The following is a 20,193-nucleotide window of genomic DNA, read 5'->3' as shown; positions in this document are numbered from 1 at the left end:
AGTTGTTGCTACAGCGCTTTTAGGGAGGGATCCACGTAACTGATACCTGCTTCAGGGTTAGCTCAGTGAAGATAACCACTAAGAGCACACCAACCATTTTCCTGTAACATCATTTCTGCTTCCTATAAAGAATCCAGGAAGAACTTCACTAACATTTGAACATTTGGGGTTCATCTTGGATTTTCTTCTCTTTTCTTCCACAGATAAAGTGCTTGTCACAGCGTTCCAGCATGCTGTGGTGCCTCCACCCATGTGTACCTATGAGCTCCAGCTCCAACAGGCAGTTAATCAGGTTGCCTTTCACACAGATCCCAAACATAGTGGGGACATGGCTATCCTGGATGCTGATAACAGGATCTCTTTGTACAGATATGGTGAGAGCATGTTACAGCCTTGTTAAAAGAAACCCTGTGTTCCTGAGAACAGTACCTTAGGAGACTGGTTAGCTGATGGTCACTTAAATCTTTACACAAGACATATTTGGTTTAAGTGTGAGTTCAAGCTCTCTTCTCATTTCCAGTAGTTTGAGTAACATAGAAGCATTTTGGTGGTGCATTGACTTTGTGAGAAGACAGCGTTTGGCACTTGACTATGTCATTGTGCTGGTAATATTCCCCTGCCTAGCTTCAGCTTGAGTGCAGCACGTGGTGTCTTGCATAAGCTGCTCTGATGGCATGATCACTGGGAAGTGTCTGGGAACCTGTCTGGGGCACCCAGCACTTCCCAAAGCAGTTCTATACACAGTGTGCTGTGAGGAAACAGCTGTTTTGTACTGCAATGTTGGAATGTGACTGTCTTTCTCAAAGTGAGTGTTAATGAGAGTTAACATTTTGGCTGAAATGTTATCCCAAAACAGGGATGGCATTTTCTGATGTTTTTAATACTTGCACGAAGCATCTACTTTTTGCGAAGATTGAAGATGGAAGGGGCTCTGTTGGGTGGATGTCTAAACTCTGCTTTGTTCTGCTTTGTGTTTGCTAGGACAGAGTACAGGGAATGACCCTTCTGTCAAGTTTGGAGCTGTGGGAGGAAATGGCTTTAAAGCAACTGTAGAAACACCATACCTGGATAAAACCTACAGGTGATAACTACTACAGCTGTAGAGGGGATAAGAGGGTTGTACCTGACTGGATGCTTTAGAGGTCACAGCTCTTACCACTTTTCTCAAGATTTTTGAGAGGCTATCAGATAACATGGTATCATTTTGTGGACACTGTGCCTGCAACTAGGACTAACTAAAGGACTTTGAGCATCCTTTACTGAGGTCTCAATCTAGCAGAACCGGTGACTGTTAATGACCACAGAAAGATATCTCTTCCTGTGCCTTCCTGTGCCTGGTGCACAAAGGAGTGATGGTGCAGTGCCCAGGCCCATGATCACATCACACAGAGCAACAGACCTGCTTGCATGGCAGAGACAGTGATGAGGTTAAAATTCCCACCGTGTTCCCTCTTTGTTCCTAGAGGATTCATGCTTTAGGTATTAGTGTTTCTGCACTGGAGCCCTCCCAGCCATGCTGTGTATTTAAACAGTCAGGCTGTGCTTAGGAAGTCCTCTGCCTCTTTAGTGAGGTGGCCTATCGAAATCAGGTTCTATTTGTGTCTCAACCTCTCCTATTTCGTGACAGAGTTGATGTGAGCAGCAGCAGCAATGAAGTGATGAATCCTCTGGGGCTCCGATTTCTCACCTGGCTGCCAGATGACAGCTTCCTGGTTGTTGGTGAAGGTCAGCATGCTGCTCAGTCTGTCCTTCACCATCTGACTGCAGTGCCTCCTGTGGCTGGAGCTGAAGAAGAGTGCCTGAATTTACGGTACTAGAGATCTGTCAGTTGTGGCTGAAGTCTGAGAATGCTTTCTGGACAGTGCCTAGAAGGAATTAAGTCTCATATTACCCTGGAGGCCCTGGGTTAAGGGATTTGGTGCTCTTCTGACAGGAGAACCAAACGGCTCATGAGGCTCCTTGCTGGTCAGCACTTGCCTGTAGTCCTGATGCCTACACCCAGCCTGGCAAGGGTGCATGCCAGACCGCCTGTATCAGTACAGGATAACTCTGTTCCTTGGAATTCAAGGCCCTTGGGGGAGAGGGGACGGCACATGGCACTAAATTCCTCCATTCCTTTTCCCACCATTATCAAGGTCCAGGAGGGGACCAGTAGCCATCAAAATTGCTGTCCTCCTTCTTTTCTCCTCCTCACCTGCTGGTCTTTGTGGGGCCAGTTGAGCTAAAAGCAGACACAAAAGAAAGCCACCTGGGGTGCAGAAATATGGGAGGGCTGCTTTTTGCAGCACTCACCCAGCAGAGGCAGAATGATTTGCACATGAACTGTAGAACAGAAAAAGAGGGGTGTGTTTGCAGAGTGCTGCACTGCAGACAGTGACCAGCACAGTTAGGCAGATGCCTGTTGGCAGGAGTTGCTGGTGCTCTGTGGTGCCACTGTCAGCTGACATAGGTGTGAGAAGACTGCAAAAGATCCTTACACGATCAAAGTATGTCCATGCTGGAGATGTGTGTCTTTTCAGCTGGCTACAAGAAAGGCAGGAACGAAGTATCTGCTCTTAAGTGTGTCTGCTGTGACTGACATTCTGTACATCCTCTGTCTTGCATCAGGTTGTCAGTGCCTGTAGATGGAGAAGTGATCAGCCTGTACTGCAGCCCAGTGACCAGAACTGTAGCTCTGCAGCTGACTGATAGGCGGATCCTAAAATACCTGTGGGGTAAGCTGGGCCCTGTTAAAGTACCTGGTCTTAGGGGTAGTTGTTACATATTTCTTAAAAGGTTTAATGAGATGATTTGACTTTCGGGGACTTGAGTGACTCTTCCTGTATAGTTGGTGCTGCTTTTATATTTCCTCTCCTTCCAGAAATGGGCTGAAATTAGTGATTTGTATCACAATTCAATTAAAGGTAACTTTATACACACACATATGTTAACACGAATATGCACGTACAAAGTTCAGTGCTTACTGACTGCCACATTCATAGATCTTCTCTCTCATTTGACAGTGGAATAAAGGCACCACTGAGCCCCTGGAAGTTACCAACTTCTTGTCCACTGTGTCATGGATTTCTGTGCCAGCATTCCCTGCCTCTTTCAGATAGTGTAGCTTATTCCCAGTTCTGGTTTTCTTAAGATACATATCGTGTGGTTTTAATGTCTGAGTTTTTGTTGGGCTGGAAAACAATTATATCTTCTTTGCTCCTTAGAGGCTTCTACTCCAGTCCTTGAGCCTTGGCGGAGTAGCGGCAGCTCTGCTGTTCAGTTCCCCTACCGTTGTGTGCAGACTTCCATCACAAGGATCGGTGGTGAAGTAAGTAAGGCTGCAAACAGATTAAATTCCCTACTCAGTTGTTCTGTGTGCCAAAAGTACACCATGGTCTTCTGCCCAGGGCCCAGTGATACTTGTTCATGTTCTTCATAAGGCCTTTGCAGAGCTGAAAGCTTATCTTCCCTTGCCTTCTAGAGCATTTCTGGTGGATTGCAGTTAACACCTGATCACCCTGTTCTATGAATACAACAAATAATTTCATCAAAAAGTGAGAAAATTCAGATTGGAAATTTCTAGCAGTTACTGCCACACTCTTTTTGAAAGGAATGTTCAGTTTTATTTGAACTTAACATATTAGCAAATATGGCTGCAGTGAGTTACTGCAGATGTCCTGCTACTGTTTTTTCCTCTTGGAGATGCTTTCTTGATAGTTACAACAGCATAAAGAATGACTAGCTGTTTTGCTGATATTTCTGGGGTTTCTTTCATTCAGTGTGCATCCAGCTGTAGGAAGCTGCTTTGCTCAGCTCTGTTGTGGAGCTGTTCCTCTGGTACCCTAGACCAAGTGCTGCTGAATAGAAGAGTCTAGATTTCTAGCATGGCTTCTGTTTCCATTTTGCAACTGTGCAGTTACAGGGTAGGCCAGGCTGGATTTTCAGCCAGCAGTGTTTAAAGATGTTCAAGTTAAAGTCCTCCTGGAAAAGAGGTTGGATGACTTGCTGTTTGGCTTCTCTAAGTAATTCACATGAAGTACTCGTTACCTAATTGTAAGGTACTTCAGTGTAAGGTACTTCAGTCAATGTTCAGGCTTGTCAGTGTTGTGAAAGACTGGAGGTTGTGATGGCTCATAGTTGTCATTATTTTAATTACAGGAGGTGATCTTGGGCCTCACGGATCGATGCCGGTTTTTTGTTAATGATATTGAGGTACAAAGCTTTTGCCCCTCATTTCCTGCCCTTTTTCTCTGCCAAAGGCAGCTTCCATATCCTGGTCTAAACTGTGATAAACTTCATTTTTTTACAGGTTGCTTCTAACATCACATCATTTGCAACATACAATGAGTTTTTGTTGGTGACAACCAACTCACACACCTGTCAGTGCTTCTGCTTGAAGAACTTGTCAGTGAAGGGTAAATATCATTTAGCATTTGTCTTGGAAACACAAGATGTCCCCATTTTTCACATCCAAACCTGTTGTATTTGGATTCCTCAAAGGAAATGTTAAAGAGATGAGAGTAAGAGAGCTGCTTTCAGAAATCTACCAGAGAGCAAGGAGCTCAGGAACTGACTATATATCAGGTGTTTTTCACAGGGAAGAAAATTTGTGCTGTAGTTGACTCTTACACTGTTTCTAACAGCCTAGCCCTGCATTGTCTTCCTTCCCTCCATGTTCAAGAGGAGAAGTCTGTGTGCTATTTGAGGGTGTGTGGTAGGGAGGGGAATCACTGTAGAAATAGTTTCTGGTGGTGTCTGGCTTTGAGAAGCATGATGACTTTGGTAAAGGCAGGACAACAACTTATTGGTCCTTTTACACCCTTCAGTGCTACTCTTATCTGGTCTGTTGAGCTTTGTCATCCTGTTGTGCAGAAGATGCAACTCTGCTTGTCTTGTTCAGCTGTGATCAGCACTCCACAAGGTCTCATCCTGTCAGGAGTTGTTGAAGATTGCTGTTGTCCTGGTGGCTTGTACTTGCCTGGCTCCTACAACAGGAGGTCCTAAATGGGGCACTGTGCTGCGTGTGCCATGTATGCTGATGAATGTTGTCTCCAGCCCTCCAGGCCAGCCTGAGCAGCGCTGCTGCCCCCAGCAGTGAGACTGTGCGCAAGGTGGAGCGGGGCTCACGTATCGTCACCGTCGTTCCCCAGGACACAAAGGTGGTGCTGCAGGTCAGTGCTCTGCCCGTGTCTGCTGACATGTGCTATCAGGATGTGCAGGGGTCTGTCAGTGTGAGCACCTTGCCAGCCTGCAAACAGTATGTGCAGTGCTACAAAGCTGGTGCCCTGCAGTGCTACAGCAGAGCACCTCACAAATCTCCGGCTGCAGAGGGATTTTGAGCATGCCTTTGGAAGTTAGATTCAGTAGAGGCAGGTAGGTATGTGCAGAACTGGGAAGGACTATTCAAGTTCCTAATGGCTGAGGTAGTGTAGTGCTACATATTGTGCCCTCTCATCATGAATCCAAGACTCACTTCCTAGTATTTACTAACAGCCCTCCATTAGCCTTGGCACTTAGTTTTTTGCTGAGCTTGCTCTTCAGAACTGCTAGAGATTCACAGAATGGAGAAGGATGTAATTTGAGAGGCACTTTTGAAGGTGTGGAGCTCAACATCTTCCACAGAGCAGGACTAACATGAAAATTTGATCAGGTTGCTCTGGGTCATGCCTGGTTGGATAGAGTCCAACCTTCTGAGGAAGGAATGTTTCTGGACTGAGAGAGTGTTCAGGTATTTTTCCACAGTTGTTGAAATTGCTTGCCCTCTGAAGTGAGCAACCAGGCCCATGCACTTGCAAGTAGCAGACAGGCCAAAGAAACTGGCTAGTCCTTACTTTCCCCACAATGTAGGCAGAGTAACTAAAGTAAGTATTTGTGTGGATCTTGTGTTATAGATGCCAAGAGGAAATCTGGAGACTATTCACCACCGTGCTCTGGTTCTTGCCCAGATTCAGAAGTGGCTAGACAGGTAAATGGTGCTGGTGTATTCTTGTATTCCCTCCTCCAGTCTGAGCTGTTAGACGCTGACTGACCTGGAAAAGAGAGGGAGGCTAAACTCAGAGGAATTGACCTTATGAGAGGGAGCAAAACTGTTTCTAGGGTGACCACCCAGGAGTCTAGCTTTCAGCTGTGCCAGGTACTTCTCGCTTCACCACTGAAGGGCTAAAAATTGTGTGGGTGGGAGAAATCTTCATCTATATGTGCTGAAATTGTGTGGGTGGGAGAAATCTTCATTGCTCCATTCTCCAGACGTCTCAATCACTTTAAGATTAAGCTGGCTGTTTTCCATTTTTTACTGAGTTCATTTACACTGAAATTTTCTGAAAGGGAAATTGATACAAAATGTAACATTGTTTTAATGGAAATAAAAATAATCGAAGTTCTGTATTGCTTCATCAACCTTGCAAGCTGGTGTGTCCCACTGCCAGGGTCAGCAGTGAGCTCTATTGACCTTACACATTTTTCTGGAATGCTGTCTACACAGCTTACAGTGTAGGCTGTTCTCATCCCACTGCTTCTGTTCTTAGCTCTAATCAGTTGCCTTTGTTTGCATCTTATCCACTAAGTAAACTCTCCTACTTGACTCATTCCTCCAGGCTTATGTTCAGGGAAGCTTTTCAGTGTATGAGGAAGCTCCGAATCAACCTCAATCTTCTCTACGACCACAATCCCAAGGCAAGTCTGCCCAGCTCTGTTGTGTTGTTTGCTACACTAATCTATCCTGGAATCCACTGAGCAGTGTGCTCAAAAGTGTAGGTGGTACTGCTTTCAGCAGTGATGGCTGGCTGTTCTGCACTGCAGCATCATTGCACGCACAGATCAAATTTAGCATTTCCTTCATCCTGTACTTCCAGACAAGGTCTCTGAATTTATTCTTATACTTGATGTACATGTTCTTACTGTTCAGAATATCAGTGGTAATACTCTTGTTCATTTCAGGCATTTCTGGAAAACACAGAAACCTTTATCAGGCAAATAGATTCTGTGAACTATATCAACTTGTTTTTCACAGAACTGAAGTAAGTATAAGTCTGCAAATGGAACATGCATGTAATCAGTGGTGGTACTTTATTTTGTCAAAATGTTGGCAACTCTTCAGTGTGGGTGCAAGGAATCAGAAATCTGGCATCTTGAGTCATAAAGTCTTGAGTAGGCTCAGTAGTTTCAGGGATAGCATGTCTTGTTGGAAATTCCCATTTGCAGGCAGCCATTAGATTTTTGTAGCAAGTAATTAGTACATTATCCTAGTGCTTTGACTTCTCTGCTGGTTTGCTGTAGAGTAGTAAATGAGAACAGAGAAAGTTCTTTTCCCTCATAAAGAGGAGTAAGGTAGCAGTGCATATTTAGTCTGAGGCCAAGATACTTGCTTGAATCTTCAAACCAAGTCCCCTGACTTCTTTTTTAAAGGCTCAGTGATGAGGCTTTACAGTGATGGTAGTTTCACAACTTCTCAAGCTTGCTAAAGTCAATAATTGTGTAGGAACTGGTGCTATCACTTTGGTTTCATTTTCAGTCTTGACCTGACCAGAAATAATAGCAAATGGCTTACTCTTCTGAATTGTTCAGTGGAAATATCCATAGCGAATTTAGTGGAAGACAGCTGTATCTTGTAAATCTTGTCTTCTGATTTTTTGGTGCTTCTGAAGTAAATGTTTGACCAGTTTTAGGGGATTTTTTATGCCTTTCTTGGCTGACAATCAGTTTGGATTGTCAGAGATTTTTGGAGAACTTCCTGTTAGCATGGCAGTTAATGAGTAGTTATGTTCTGCATGCATTTGAGTTCCTTAACCTTACTGTCTTTGTTCTGGGCTATGTGGCGGGTGGTGCTCTTATTCACATTACCTGTTTTTATGCAGAGATGAAGATTTCACTAAGAGTATGTACCCATCTCTGAGCGGCAGCAGTAACAGCCAGCCACTCCAGCATCCTGATCAGAAAAAAGTAAACCTCATCTGTGATGTGATGAGAGTTGCCATGGAGCACATTGACCCTCAAAAGTGAGCACTTTCTTACTGTAAAGGAACCATTAGAGAGATTTCCAGTAAGTCATTGACAGGAAGCAAAGCTGTCCTTGACATCAGTTCTTTGGCCCTAGGTTCTCTGAGGTGAGCTTGTGCTCCACAAAATTAACTATACCATGCCTTGCTTCTGCTGAGCATGCTATCCTGGAAACATCTAATAATTCCAGAGACAGCATACCAACATTTTACTATTAAATAAAATAATAGAATTAAAATAATAAATGCAGGATGCTTATAAAGATTTTGGAGATACACTCAATTTAGGATCAGTCTGTGTGGGAATGGACATATGAGCGAGAGTTTCATCTTGGTGAGTTGCTGACTGTTTGAAGCAGCTGGCCCTTTGGAAAGATATCAGCTGTTCCATTTGACACTGAATTACTTTGTAAATTATCAGCTCCATTTTTCTGATTGATTACCTTTTTGGTAACCATCCTTCCTGGATGAATCAACACCAGACAAAGATAAAAGCTGGGAAAATAGGATAGTAACAATGCCTGGTGAAATGGTGCTAAAGTATTGACAGTCTAATATTAAACAGTGGAGAGGGGAGCAACTGGTGGTGAGTAGCTACTGAGCCCTGAGAATTTAGACACTTTCCTGCAAACTATTTCAGAAAACAAAGCATTTGCTTGGCTGGGAAAGCTATTTTGAAGTAGTAAATGTGAGATGTATGGAAGTACAAATAACACCCTAGAAAGCTGTCATTTTTTTAAAAAATGCTATTTTTGTGCCAGATTTCATTTGGAAAACCATGTCCAGCTATCTGAACTTTCAGAGAGAGTTCCTTCATCATGCTAGCTGGCATGGTAAAGGAAGCTCATTCTACTCAAAACACACCTCCAGCTTTGTGACGTGTTTGGGAAGACATGCTGATAGAAGAACCTTTCTGGTCTATTCTCTTCTTTTCCTGTGTTTGCTGCCTTCCTCTAGGAGGATCACAGTGCCTGAGCAGTTTATTTTATTTTTTTTTTACTAAGACATAAACTAGAACTTGTACAAACTGCTTAAAAAAGGAATAAGCTGTGTTTCTGCCTTCTCATTTTCTCATTCACTTCTTCTCTTTTCTTCAGATACTGCCTGTCAATACTGACAGCACATGTGAAAAAAAGTCCTCCAGAACTGGAAATTGCTCTCCAGAAGGTTCACGATCTTCGAGGTTTTGTATCAGAAGCTCAAAAGTTTTGAAAATGGGTCATTTGCAGAAGCTTTATGTTAAGGAAACTTCTCTGTCCAGCCAAAACTGTTAAGGGGGAAACTTCCTCATCTGGCCATCCAGGATCCTGGCAGACTGGTAGTCACATTTGCACCACCTGAGCTGGGACCACCCCCCACAGCTACATCCCCTACCCTCACAGTCAGACCAGGATTCCTTACTGGCTCCACCTCAGTTTCCCGTATCAGAGTCTCAGGCATTCTGGTCCTCAATATAATTAGTCTCAGTGCAGTAACTAAGTAACAAAATAGCAGCTCCAGCTATTGCCCCTGAGGAGAGGACCCAAGCAAAGAAACCCCTGGGCCTGTGAGTACTTTTATACCCTCGCAGTATATCGCTGCAAAAATCTGACAGTCCTCAGCTCCTACTGTGTCTCACAGGTCTCTATCCCCTTTGCTAGGCAAGGGGTTGGCAGTTCAAACTGCAGCTCTCACCACCCAGTGCTCAACCTGCCAGATTTCCCAGCACAGCTGAATCCTGAAATACTGCACTGGATGTGTTCCTCAACACTTTGATCATTAGCCTGGTTCACCAAAAAAATTATTTTAGGGTTGCTGTTTATGGAGCAAGCCAAAAACCAGAAATGGACTTGAATCCAGTATGTGTTTAGGTACAGCAGCATATCAGCTAAGATAGGCTGCTCTACATACCCCCAGCTCACCCTTTTGACTCAGTCTTTTGGCAGTTACCCCAGAGTTGGACCTGTTTTCACTTTCCAGTTGGAGCTCTAGTTCTCCCAGAATGGAATAGGAGGTTCCTACTCTGGATTCTGGTATCCCAAACTAGCAAACTTTGCTTTTATTCTGTGCTGATCCTTCAAGTTCATCACAGTTGCACACTCACTGCTATGCTGGGGACGGTCCTTGAAGTTGCCCAGTAAAGGCAAAGTAACCCCTCTGCAAGGCAGAGCAAGCTGTTAGTCCGATGGGGTCTCTCTGATGTCAAGGTTGTGCTTGATGACGCATCCTTTCCTCACAGCAGGGCTCCACTGCTGGTGGTGTAACAGGTCATATGCTGTTTTATCTTGTTGCAGAAAGCATTACGCCAGATGTCCAAGCTGTGAGTGCAGAAGAAGCACTAAAGTACCTGCTTTTCCTTGTGGATGTCAATGAATTGTATGATTATTCCTTGGGGACGTATGATTTTGATTTAGTCGTCATGGTGGCAGAAAAGTCTCAAAAGGTTTTGGTTCATAGTTCCAGCTAAGGAACTTATTTTTCTACTTTCTCAAAGGTTCTCTGTAGTCTGCAGATCAGCTTGCATGTTTTCGTAGTAATGGCTCTCTACCCAGGCAGGATTACAGTTGCTCAGAAGCCCTGTGTGTGTTTGGGATGATGCTGGGCAAGTGTCATGTCTCTGCATCCTTTGGTTCTTGAGCACAGCTTTGGAAATTTATTTGTGTTCAAGGTGAAACAGTGCTGTTCTAGAGCAGCAGAGCAAAGTAGCTCTGGGAAAGGGAGGGATTGGTATCTGAAGTTTTGCAACTGCCCGCCTTTCATTCTCAGTTCTGCACTTTTTTTTCTTGCTTCTTTAGTGGTTCCTATGATAATAGCATGTGGGTTTAATGTGAAATCTCTGAACTGAAATGCCCATCTGCATCTTCAGAGTTTTCTAATGTTATAGCAAATTCTGCTGCTCATCAGTTAGGACACCCTATTCGTGTTAACAGGTTTTATAACCTTTGGTGTGGGGAAGTTGATCAACCTTATGTTCTGCAAATGTATACATAATCATAGATAATAGAAAACAACACTTGATATGACACATAGGCTTGAATTTTAAATGTTGCCAGCCTTTAGATAGTGTTGAAGTCCATGTGGGAGCCTGGTAATTCGAGTTAGTAATTTCTGGCAAGAGTATGTGCACAAATCGATTAAGATGGCTTACATTTGGGGGGGAAAAAGCCTTTTTTAGTGTGTTACCATATTTTTTTCAAATATGGGACTGTCTGTTTGTGAAGATGGGGGCAAATAAGGATTTTAGCAGATTAATTCAATTGCCATTTTTATTTTTCTTTACAGGACCCAAAAGAATACTTGCCCTTCTTAAATGCCCTCCGGAAGATGGAAACCAATTATCAGCGATATACAATAGACAGACACTTGAAGAGATACACAAAAGCTCTTGGCCACCTCAGCAAATGTGGTAGGTGTCCTAAGGAGGATTTCTGCAGTGTAACATGTCCGTTTGGGAGAGCCTTTCAGTGGAAATAACTGAAGAAAGAGAAGGATTTTACAAGATCATCTTCCCATCTGGTAATGGGTGGTGAACTTCTGCTACTTGCTTTTTGTACTGTAGGTTTGCGTGGGAAGAAAGAAGTGTTTACTCTTCTGTGGTCATGAAGCACGTGAAGTCTTGTGTTATTCCTGTTCAAGTGAATTGTGCCTGGTTAATATCTCTTGATGCAAAACCTCAAGGAAGTGAACGCTTTGATTTTACAGTAGTAGAATGGGGGGTCTTCCACCCAGGCACCTCTAGTTGATTCTTCATGTTGTGAACCCAGACTGTCTGGGAGCCATGTACTTTCTCCTTAATTTTTACAAAAAGTAAATTATTTCTGCAGGTCCTGAACACTTCTCTGAATTTCTGAACTTGGTGAAGGATCAGAATCTGTATTCGGAGGCTTTGAAGCTGTACCCCTCTAGCACTCAGGAGTACAAGGTGTGTAAGCTCATGACAGTGCAGTGTCAAAGGTTTATATTCCCTTATGAATGTGTTTGGATCTCCTCAGCACCTTGCATGAGGGCAGGAAAGAAACTGCAGCTGCATGTGTTCAAGCTCTGTAGGTCGTTGCTCTTCCAGTGCTGTCTGAGACCCTCTTCTGAGATAACAGCTGGAATGACTCTCAGCACTAACCCTGTGTGACTGGTCATCAATGGTTGTTATTCCTTTGATCCTGTGACTCAGAGAGCACCTGGAAGTCCTGTTTCTTCTGCTGCACTATCTTGTAGTGTGCTGAATAACTCATAACCTCAGGAAGAGTTCTCCCTGTTTTGACCTCTGTGTGGCTTGCAGATTGTGTGGGGACAATTTGTTATCCTTAAACTATTCTGAAAAGTGCTGAAGAACTTGGACACTTTTGGATGTGCTGTTTCCTAGTACATAGTGTCCCTTACTGGTTTCAGTATTACTGAAGAACTTCAGCTTGTCCAAGGTTGAGATAAAATGTTAAATACATTTAATATAAGCTAATGTAGATACTGTAAATACTCAAACACACAAGCCTTTGTACAAGGAGGAGTTGAGTGAGAGAGGAAAAAGAGAAAATTGGTCTATTTGCAGTACAGTGAAAGCAAAAAGGAGTCTTTATTCATGAGGGAGATCTGTTTCTGAGTGACTCCTTGGAAGTAATTTATTATTCCCCCTGTATCCTTCCAGTGAAATCCACTTACCCCTTCTTCGTGGAGATAGTGAGCTTTGAGTAGCCTGTGCCTGTAGAGTTACAGAGCTTGTGTGTTCCCTTGTGCCAGTGTTTGTTTCCTAAAGTAGGTTGATTCAGAGAGATATTCTAACAAAAACTGCTCATGTGGGTGAGGAGGAAGGGTCTGGTTTCCTGTAGTATCTAATTTACCCAGCATTTGGTTTGGAGAATCAGGTACCACCCCTGTGTCACATTACTGTAGCTCTGTGAAGTATCTTCATGTGCTGATCATCAGCCCTTGGTTTGATAGTTTGAAATGAGGTAGAAACTTCATGCCTAGAAATTCCTTGGAGAAGCTGGGTAAGAGGCTTTTGTTGATGAGCCTCCATTTTTACCAATGGAGGACTGCTACTGACCTTTCTTTTTTTTCTTTTTTTTTCCTTTTTTTTTTTTTGTTTTTTTTTTATTTTTTCTTTTTCCTTTTTTTCTTTTTTTTCTTTTTTTTTTTTCTTTTTTTTGGTCCCTGTCTTTCAGGATATCAGTGATGCATATGGGGAGTACTTGATTCAGAAGCAGCTGTATGAACAGGCTGCATTGATATTTGCTCGTGCTGGCATCTTTGCAAAAGCACTTGATGCTTTTCAGAGCAGTGGCAGCTGGCAACAAGCCCTGTGCATGGCATCACAGCTTGGTTACACAAAGGATAAGCTGTCCAGCCTGGCACAGAGCATGGCAGGTAGGCCTTGAAGAGATGTAAATGTGCAGAGCAGAGTGGCTGCTGTTATTTATGGTTCACTTCAATTTTTCCTAAAATTCAATGAAAGCTTCATTATTCAGCAGCGGTTTTCTTAAATGAGAACAAAGATCCCATGTTTCCCCAAGGTTTGTGCATTTGCACATGACCTTTGTCTCTCAAAAGAACCAAAAGATGCTGAAGCTGAATTGGTAGGCAACACAGAAGCTGCCAAGCAAACTGCGTCCTTGGCTGCCCGGTGCTGACTGCTTCTTGCATTGTTCCCTTGCAGCTGGTTGCCAGACTGCTCTTCCAAATTGCCTCATTAGTTAACCCCAAGGAATGGACGTGCACTGAAGTGTCTGATGTAACTGAGGCCTCTAGACATTAACTGGTGCAAGTGCTGTGCCTATTCATCAACCTTCAAGGCTGTTGGATAATTTGGAGCTGCATCTTGTTTTCTCCTTGAAGCCAGCTAGCAGCTAGGACCAGCTGATACATAAAGCTGTGTGCTGTCCTAAGGAGAGGAAGATAGCTGGTCGCAGAATTTGTACTCACTAGCACAGGTCAGACATGAAGTGTGTTGTGGACCTGGTGGACCTATATTTCAGCAAGAGAATGGAGCATCATTTCTCAGAGGCAGAGTTTATGAAGGGCCACTTAACACAGAGGGAGTATGGCTTCTGGAAGTCTACTCTTCCAGAGTCAGATACCCCAGTATTTGCTTTTTTGGTCAATGTGATTTAAATCCTTCATGCCTTTAATACTTTTTTATGGTGCCCTTTTTAAATTACAGCTGTAATTTAGCAATTGAGTACATGTGTGAGCAGATAGAAAGTCTCTCAGTGAGTGGGATTTTTCCTCTACTTTGTAGTTTTCTGGCACAAAAATCTAGGTTTTTCTGAGAAGCTGAAACTCCACTTTTTCTTGTAGGAAAACTAGTTGAACAGAGAAAGTATGCAGAGGCAGCCATACTCCTGGAGCAGTACACTCAGGTAATGTCATCACCCTCCTGCCTGTGACCAGTAATGCCCAGTATTGTCAGTCAGATACACCATCTGTGTTTCCTCTGTTCTGCACCACATGTGACTCCATGCATGCTGACAGCAAAACATTCTGCCAAGGGCCCCCTTGGGGAGGGCAGAGCAGGCCTGGGTGATGCCATGAGCAGGCTGGGGATAAATGCTGTGTCTCTGAGTTTTTCCACTTGTAAAGCCTCCCATGCTTTGATACGAAAAATGTTTCAGCTCTGTTTTGTCTCAGGGAGCTGAAGCATGAGGACTGGAATAAGGAAGACAGAGTTCCAGAGGGATTTCCCCTTAGTGTGGGAGAAGTAACATAGATTTGCTGAGTTGGTTTGTGGGTTTTGTTTGCTTGTTTGGGCTTTTATGTCATCAACACCTTGAATTAGCTGGCATAGTAGTGTTTTCCTCTCTTGACTGGGATACTGCTGTGTAGAAATAGCCATCTGAATAGCTTCTACCTGAACATGTCTTGCTAGCAGCAGCAGCAACCCGTGGTTGCTCTTTCCTTCTAGGACTATGAAGAGGCTGTTCTCCTGCTCTTAGAAGGGGCTCTTTGGGAAGAGGCTTTGAGACTGGTAAGACATTTCAAACTATAATAACAGAAGTGGAAATAAATCTTTAGAGTGCAAAAACAGAGGGATGTGGTGTGGGTTAGATCCTTGAATGATACCTTCTCTTTCCCTGATCCAGATTCACAAGTATGGTAGGCTGGATATATTGGAAACCAACTTGAAACCTGCTATTTTGGAAGGTGAGTCTGTGCTAGAATATTTCTCTGTGCTGTAGAGGCTAAAGAAGATCTTTGCTGGGTCTGCGGGAAGTCGCAGCATTTCAGTACTGGAAGGTGTATGGAAGGATACTTTGTTTCCACCTAATTGATGCTGCTCAGTTATCTGCGTTTGGCTGTCCTCAGTTCATCTTGAAGCCCTGCAGTGTCATGGGACCTTTTTAGCTTAGTCAGGCTCCTTTGGAGCTTTTCCAGACTACACAGTCAAAAGCTGCAAAGAGGTCCGTGTCTGCATATCCATGAACAAGCAGAAAAGTCCTTGTTCCAAAGCATATGTGGCAGCAGAGCTATGGACCAGGAAAATGGCTATCTGTACTGTAAGCTTTGATGAGTAGGTTTTGGAAATAAAAAAATTATTTGATAGCTTTATTCTCCCTTCCATTCAGGAAGAATGTTTTATTACTATTGCTTGTCCTTCTTTTTCATGCTTTATGAGTTGAGGGATTTTTTTTCTGAGGTTGTTGAAGGACTGTGCTTGTGTAAAAAATGCTTTTCTGTTTCTCTTGCACAAATGTTTATGTTTTGATTTTCTTAATGATCAGCTCAGAAAAGTCAGCTGATCTTCCTAGATTCCCAGAAAACAGCATTTCTTCGCCATAAGAGTCGCCTGCAAGTGGTGCGAGAGCTGAAGGAGAAGGCCTGTGAGAACCTGCAGGGTTGGTATTGAATTGTGTATGACTTTTTCCTACATAAGTAACTGTGATCATGTTTTTATGTGTGGTTTCTGTTTGCTGTGATGGAGCTATGCTCTCCTTTAGCTCCAATGGGACCTACAGGAGTAAAACAGCACCCTTCTCAACCCCTCCTCACTCCGTATTTGGAGTGTGGTTACTCTTGTATTTTCAGCTCTTCCTTGGGTCACAGCTTTCACGCAAAGAAAATGCACCTGAAAGCTCTTCAAAATGACACAGCATTGTCTCCACAGTACCACCTTGACTGGGTGAGACAGTGCTGAGCATGTCCTCTGTGCCAAGTACCTATAGGCATATTCACCTGCCCACTGACACAGGCTCAGGGAATTCTCTGAAAGCAGAATGCTGTGTCCTAGTCCAGTTCTGCTGCACTGAGATTATCATCCCTTTTATTGTGCTGTTCAATATCACGATCCCCACCAGGGTGGAGGAGCAGTGTTGTTCTCACAATTACTGTTTCCTCTTGTGTGCTGGCTCAGTGAATTTGGGAGCCATAAAGCTTCAGAACACCAGCAGGTAGAATGACTCTTCCAGCAAGCTACACAGATCAATCAGAAAGCTTGAAATAATTCTGACCTTTTTCCATACTGTGACCGTTGTTATGTTTTGCAGATTATGAAGTGCCAAATTGCCCGGAATTGGAGCTTTTTTCTGAAACCAGCAGTGTTATGACAGCCAGTGACATGAACAGCAAATATACACACAGCAATTCAAGAATATCAGCGTAGGTATCTGCCTTCAAGTCAGGTAGTGACTGTTCTGGCATCAGCATTCAGGAGGTTAGCTTGCTCAAGCTTGGCTTGCTCCTCCTGCAGCTGTGCATGCCTTGTAGCTGCTTTAATTACAGGCATTTGATGGTTATTTTAGCTCTCATTGGAAGGGAAAGAGCAGAAAAAGCCAAAAGGTACTAGTGCAACAGGAAGAGCAGAAGAGCTGAGAGCACGGACTCTGGGTGGGTTCTGGCTCCCATGGATGTTGGGCATATGGCCAGAATGGCTGGCTGTAGAAAGTTAGCCAGAGAATACAGGCAGAGCCTCGCAAACATTAGCAGCTTGTGCGCATGCCTTGTGTTCTTTGGCCCAGGTTTCACACTTGGTGTGTGGGATTTGCTACTAAATCTCATACCAATGTCTTCCCACAGTGGTTGTGTGCATTGTTTGTGAATGCTCTCAGTAGTATGAGCTGCAGTGTGGGATGGGGTGTGTTACAGGCTGGTCAGGCTGGTGTAGTCTCTGGGACCACTTCTGAATCCCCTGGCTGAATTGTGAAAGAATATAGTTGTGGGGAAAGTGTGCACATTTTAGACACTTTTTTTTTTCTTGTGGACCAGATGTAAAAAAGAAGGAGAATGCTGCCTTAGTATTCAGCATAAGTGTGCGGATCACTTAGGAACATTATGCAAGTAGGTCTAGTCTGTGAAAGAAGTTGCTTTCCTGTGATTATGGTTAGGAGCTGAGCAGGCTCTGGAGATGGCAGAAATTAAAATGATCACAGCCAAGCACAGACCCTGGCCACCAGTGTTTTAAGTGGACCTCAACTTTGCCTGATAGTGACTACTGCTTTGTGCTTAGACCAGCTCCTGCTTTGTGTTGTTCACATGCTTTAACCTTGCTGGAACATGGAGCAGTCCTTTTTGGAGTAGAGAAACAGCTTGATTCCTATCTTGTGTTTCAGACCAGTAAGTATATTGGTTAAATAGAGCTGAAAATATTGTCAGAGCACGTAAGGTTACACACAGTCCTCTGTCACTGGAGAAGGCAAGGACTTGAGTGACAAGCTTCATGCACACTGTAACTGAACGTGCTCTTTCCAGGCGATCCTCAAAGAACCGACGCAAGGCAGAGCGTAAGAGATACAGCCTGAAGGAGGGGAGTCCTTTTGAAGATATTGCCCTTCTGGAAGTCCTGGGAGAGAGTGTTCGTGCTGTTGAGGCTGTGAAAGGTAGGATAATTGGTGATCTTAATCCATGCTGCAGCTTGTGAGGATGAGGACAGCTAAGGTACTGTGCTTGTTCTTACTGTGTATGCTGTAGAGAAAAGCTGCCTGGTCCATACAGCTCTCTGCATTGAACATTGGTTTATTTAATCTGCCTCTGTGCTCAGAATAATCTGAACTCTCTGCGTTTGAAGTTGGGAGCAGAGAAAAGAAGCCTTCTGTGTACCATTTCAGATTTGTCTTGTTTTTGTTCTCGGACGCTGTAGGGGCTCAGTAGGAACAGAACCAGTTCTGAGTTACTGCTCTCCTTCCTGTATGCTGATAGCAAAGAAATGCAGCTGTTTATTTAGTATACCTGTGTTGATTGCTATTTTATTGCTTCTGTTCCCTCCTGCAGGAGAGATACACATCCTTCTGAAGCAGCTTGTGCTCTTTGGTTATGATGAGCAAGCTGGGGCACTGCAGCAAGTCCTGGAAGAGGTTTTGCAGTTGATGGAGACCTCGGTCCCAGAAATCTGGACTCCAGACCTGCAACAGAGCTCTGTCAGCCTGGTCTGTGCTCACCTACAGCACCTTTCATTCTCACTAGACAGTATCAAGTGTTTAACAGTATTTTGCATTCTCCAGCACAGACCCTGGAATCCTTCCATGGCTTTCAAAATCTGGGGTTTCTTTCTGTTAGAGGTTCAGTAGATATTCTGGGCAGGACCTGCTGATTCAGTACACTCTAGATGGGTACAACATGTATAGTCTACTGTCACCCCTGCACTGAGTGCCACATTGGATGTGATGAGGTCTTCTGAGGATTGTGTTGCCTTGTCCTAGTGGTGACTTGTTTTTGTAAGCTCCATCTTAAGCAATTTGTAAAATATGGGAACACTCTCTCTTTTTTAGGCCTAATGGTAGAAGTGTACTGGAGTAGAGTAGGTCTTGTGAAGTGAAAAACTACTGGATTGGTCAATTAAGTCTGAACCATATATCATAAGAAGTAAGTTACATAAAGAAGGGTTATGTCAGGCTTCTAAGCTTCAGCTTAATGCAGAATAAGGAAATCACAAGGGCTTTAGTTAGTTCCCTTCCAGAGTAAAAGTTTTTATTTCTAATAAGTGTTTCTGAGCATTTATGGTGAACACAAAATGTTCCCCAATATCTTCCCCCCAACTGCTGATTAGCAGGACTCTTAAAGACAGACTAAAATTGTTCTGTATGACAGGGAACAGAGACTCCCAGATGAACTTTAAATATTGGTGGTGCTGTAATGAAGTCGGTCCTGCTGAATCATGACATTTATGGTGCTGTGAAGAAGTAGGTGCTGGATAAGAGTTCTGTGTCATGAAAAGCTGTGTGAAAGCAATTCTCTCTTTCTGCCTCTGTATTAACTTTTCTGAGACATTGCTGGGCTTTGATCACACCGATCACACTTTGATCCTGTTCACTTTGTACTGTGAGGTCTCCTGGTTTTGGACAATCATAGCAGAGTTTCCTTTGAGGGTGTCCCTGCTTGTGCCTTGCATTGTTCAGGTTGGAAAATGGCTATTTCTTCTTACAGGTCCTGGGACCCAATTCAACTGCAAACAGCATTATGGCTGCTTATCAGCAAAAGAGGATGATGCCTCCTGTTGTACAAGGTTAGTTGAGTCTCTGAATTAAGTTTGGGTGTGAAATGTCAGGGAGGTTAGTGGGCTTGGTGGCTCTCCAAACACTGCTACCTGCCAACAACTGTACCAGTTACTCAGCTGTGGTGGTTCCTCGCTTTTCTTTATAGGTGTGCCATCCTGCCTTGTGGCAAGTGAGCAGCTTTCTTAATAAAGTTTATTTTGCTCTGAATTCATGTTCTAAAACTGTCTCCTGTGCTAAAATATCTCAACTGTTCTTGGGTTACTGTGTGTGTTGTGAGGGAATTGAAAATCTGATTTCTTAAAGAGCGTGTTAGATAATTCTTCTTGTAACTTACCTGCTGAATTTTTCTCTCTGCCTTTGGCAGTCAGGCCAGGCCCTTGACCAGACCAGGCTACAGTCTGTCATGTCACTTTGCTTTCTCGAAGTCCTTGCAGTGAATACAAAATTAGGGCTGAGAGACCTGGCAAAGGGTGGTCCCAATTCCTCAGTCTTCCATCTCTCCCCTAGTCCTACATCTTCTTTCCCTGCTAGTCCTGAAATTGCCTGGGGAGATCCTCTGATGAATCTATAGATGCAACCTGTCTATTGCCACTTGCCAGGGTTGGCTTCAGAAAAAGCTCTTACTCACTCCAGAAGGAGCTCACTGTGACGCATGATGGGCCAATGACAGGTGAATGAATTGGGTTCTGCTTTGTGCCACTAATGGTTGTGGCTTTGTGCCTGTGCCTCCTCGTTCTGAACAGTGACACTTAACTGTTAAGAGGGGACTTGGTGTGCCCAGACGTTTCCTGGTGAAAGCAGGTCTTCTGAGGACGCTGTTCTGTACA

General features: G+C 43.8%; 1 protein-coding gene across 1 annotated transcript in view; it reads left to right on the top strand.

Moving 5' to 3' along the window:
• The window catches only part of ELP1 (elongator acetyltransferase complex subunit 1), a 33,185-nt gene that overhangs the window by 10,298 nt on the left and 2,694 nt on the right, over positions 1–20,193 (top strand). Inside the window, exons 11-35 of the mRNA XM_063180289.1 lie at positions 204–374; positions 982–1,081; positions 1,628–1,810; positions 2,608–2,714; positions 3,204–3,307; positions 4,138–4,191; positions 4,289–4,394; positions 5,035–5,150; positions 5,871–5,944; positions 6,573–6,651; positions 6,916–6,995; positions 7,833–7,973; positions 9,071–9,156; positions 10,247–10,395; positions 11,235–11,358; positions 11,777–11,874; positions 13,109–13,310; positions 14,241–14,302; positions 14,845–14,907; positions 15,023–15,083; positions 15,662–15,775; positions 16,424–16,535; positions 17,625–17,752; positions 18,144–18,298; positions 19,296–19,374. Of these exons, the coding sequence (XP_063036359.1) occupies positions 204–374; positions 982–1,081; positions 1,628–1,810; positions 2,608–2,714; positions 3,204–3,307; positions 4,138–4,191; positions 4,289–4,394; positions 5,035–5,150; positions 5,871–5,944; positions 6,573–6,651; positions 6,916–6,995; positions 7,833–7,973; positions 9,071–9,156; positions 10,247–10,395; positions 11,235–11,358; positions 11,777–11,874; positions 13,109–13,310; positions 14,241–14,302; positions 14,845–14,907; positions 15,023–15,083; positions 15,662–15,775; positions 16,424–16,535; positions 17,625–17,752; positions 18,144–18,298; positions 19,296–19,374 (2,748 nt within the window). The remainder of the gene's footprint in view (positions 1–203; positions 375–981; positions 1,082–1,627; positions 1,811–2,607; positions 2,715–3,203; positions 3,308–4,137; positions 4,192–4,288; positions 4,395–5,034; positions 5,151–5,870; positions 5,945–6,572; positions 6,652–6,915; positions 6,996–7,832; positions 7,974–9,070; positions 9,157–10,246; positions 10,396–11,234; positions 11,359–11,776; positions 11,875–13,108; positions 13,311–14,240; positions 14,303–14,844; positions 14,908–15,022; positions 15,084–15,661; positions 15,776–16,423; positions 16,536–17,624; positions 17,753–18,143; positions 18,299–19,295; positions 19,375–20,193) is intronic.

This window comes from Melospiza melodia, chromosome Z (genome assembly GCF_035770615.1).
Source record: "Melospiza melodia melodia isolate bMelMel2 chromosome Z, bMelMel2.pri, whole genome shotgun sequence".
NCBI classification, from domain to species: Eukaryota; Metazoa; Chordata; class Aves; order Passeriformes; family Passerellidae; genus Melospiza; species Melospiza melodia.
This window is presented reverse-complemented; position numbering and strand designations above follow the sequence as displayed.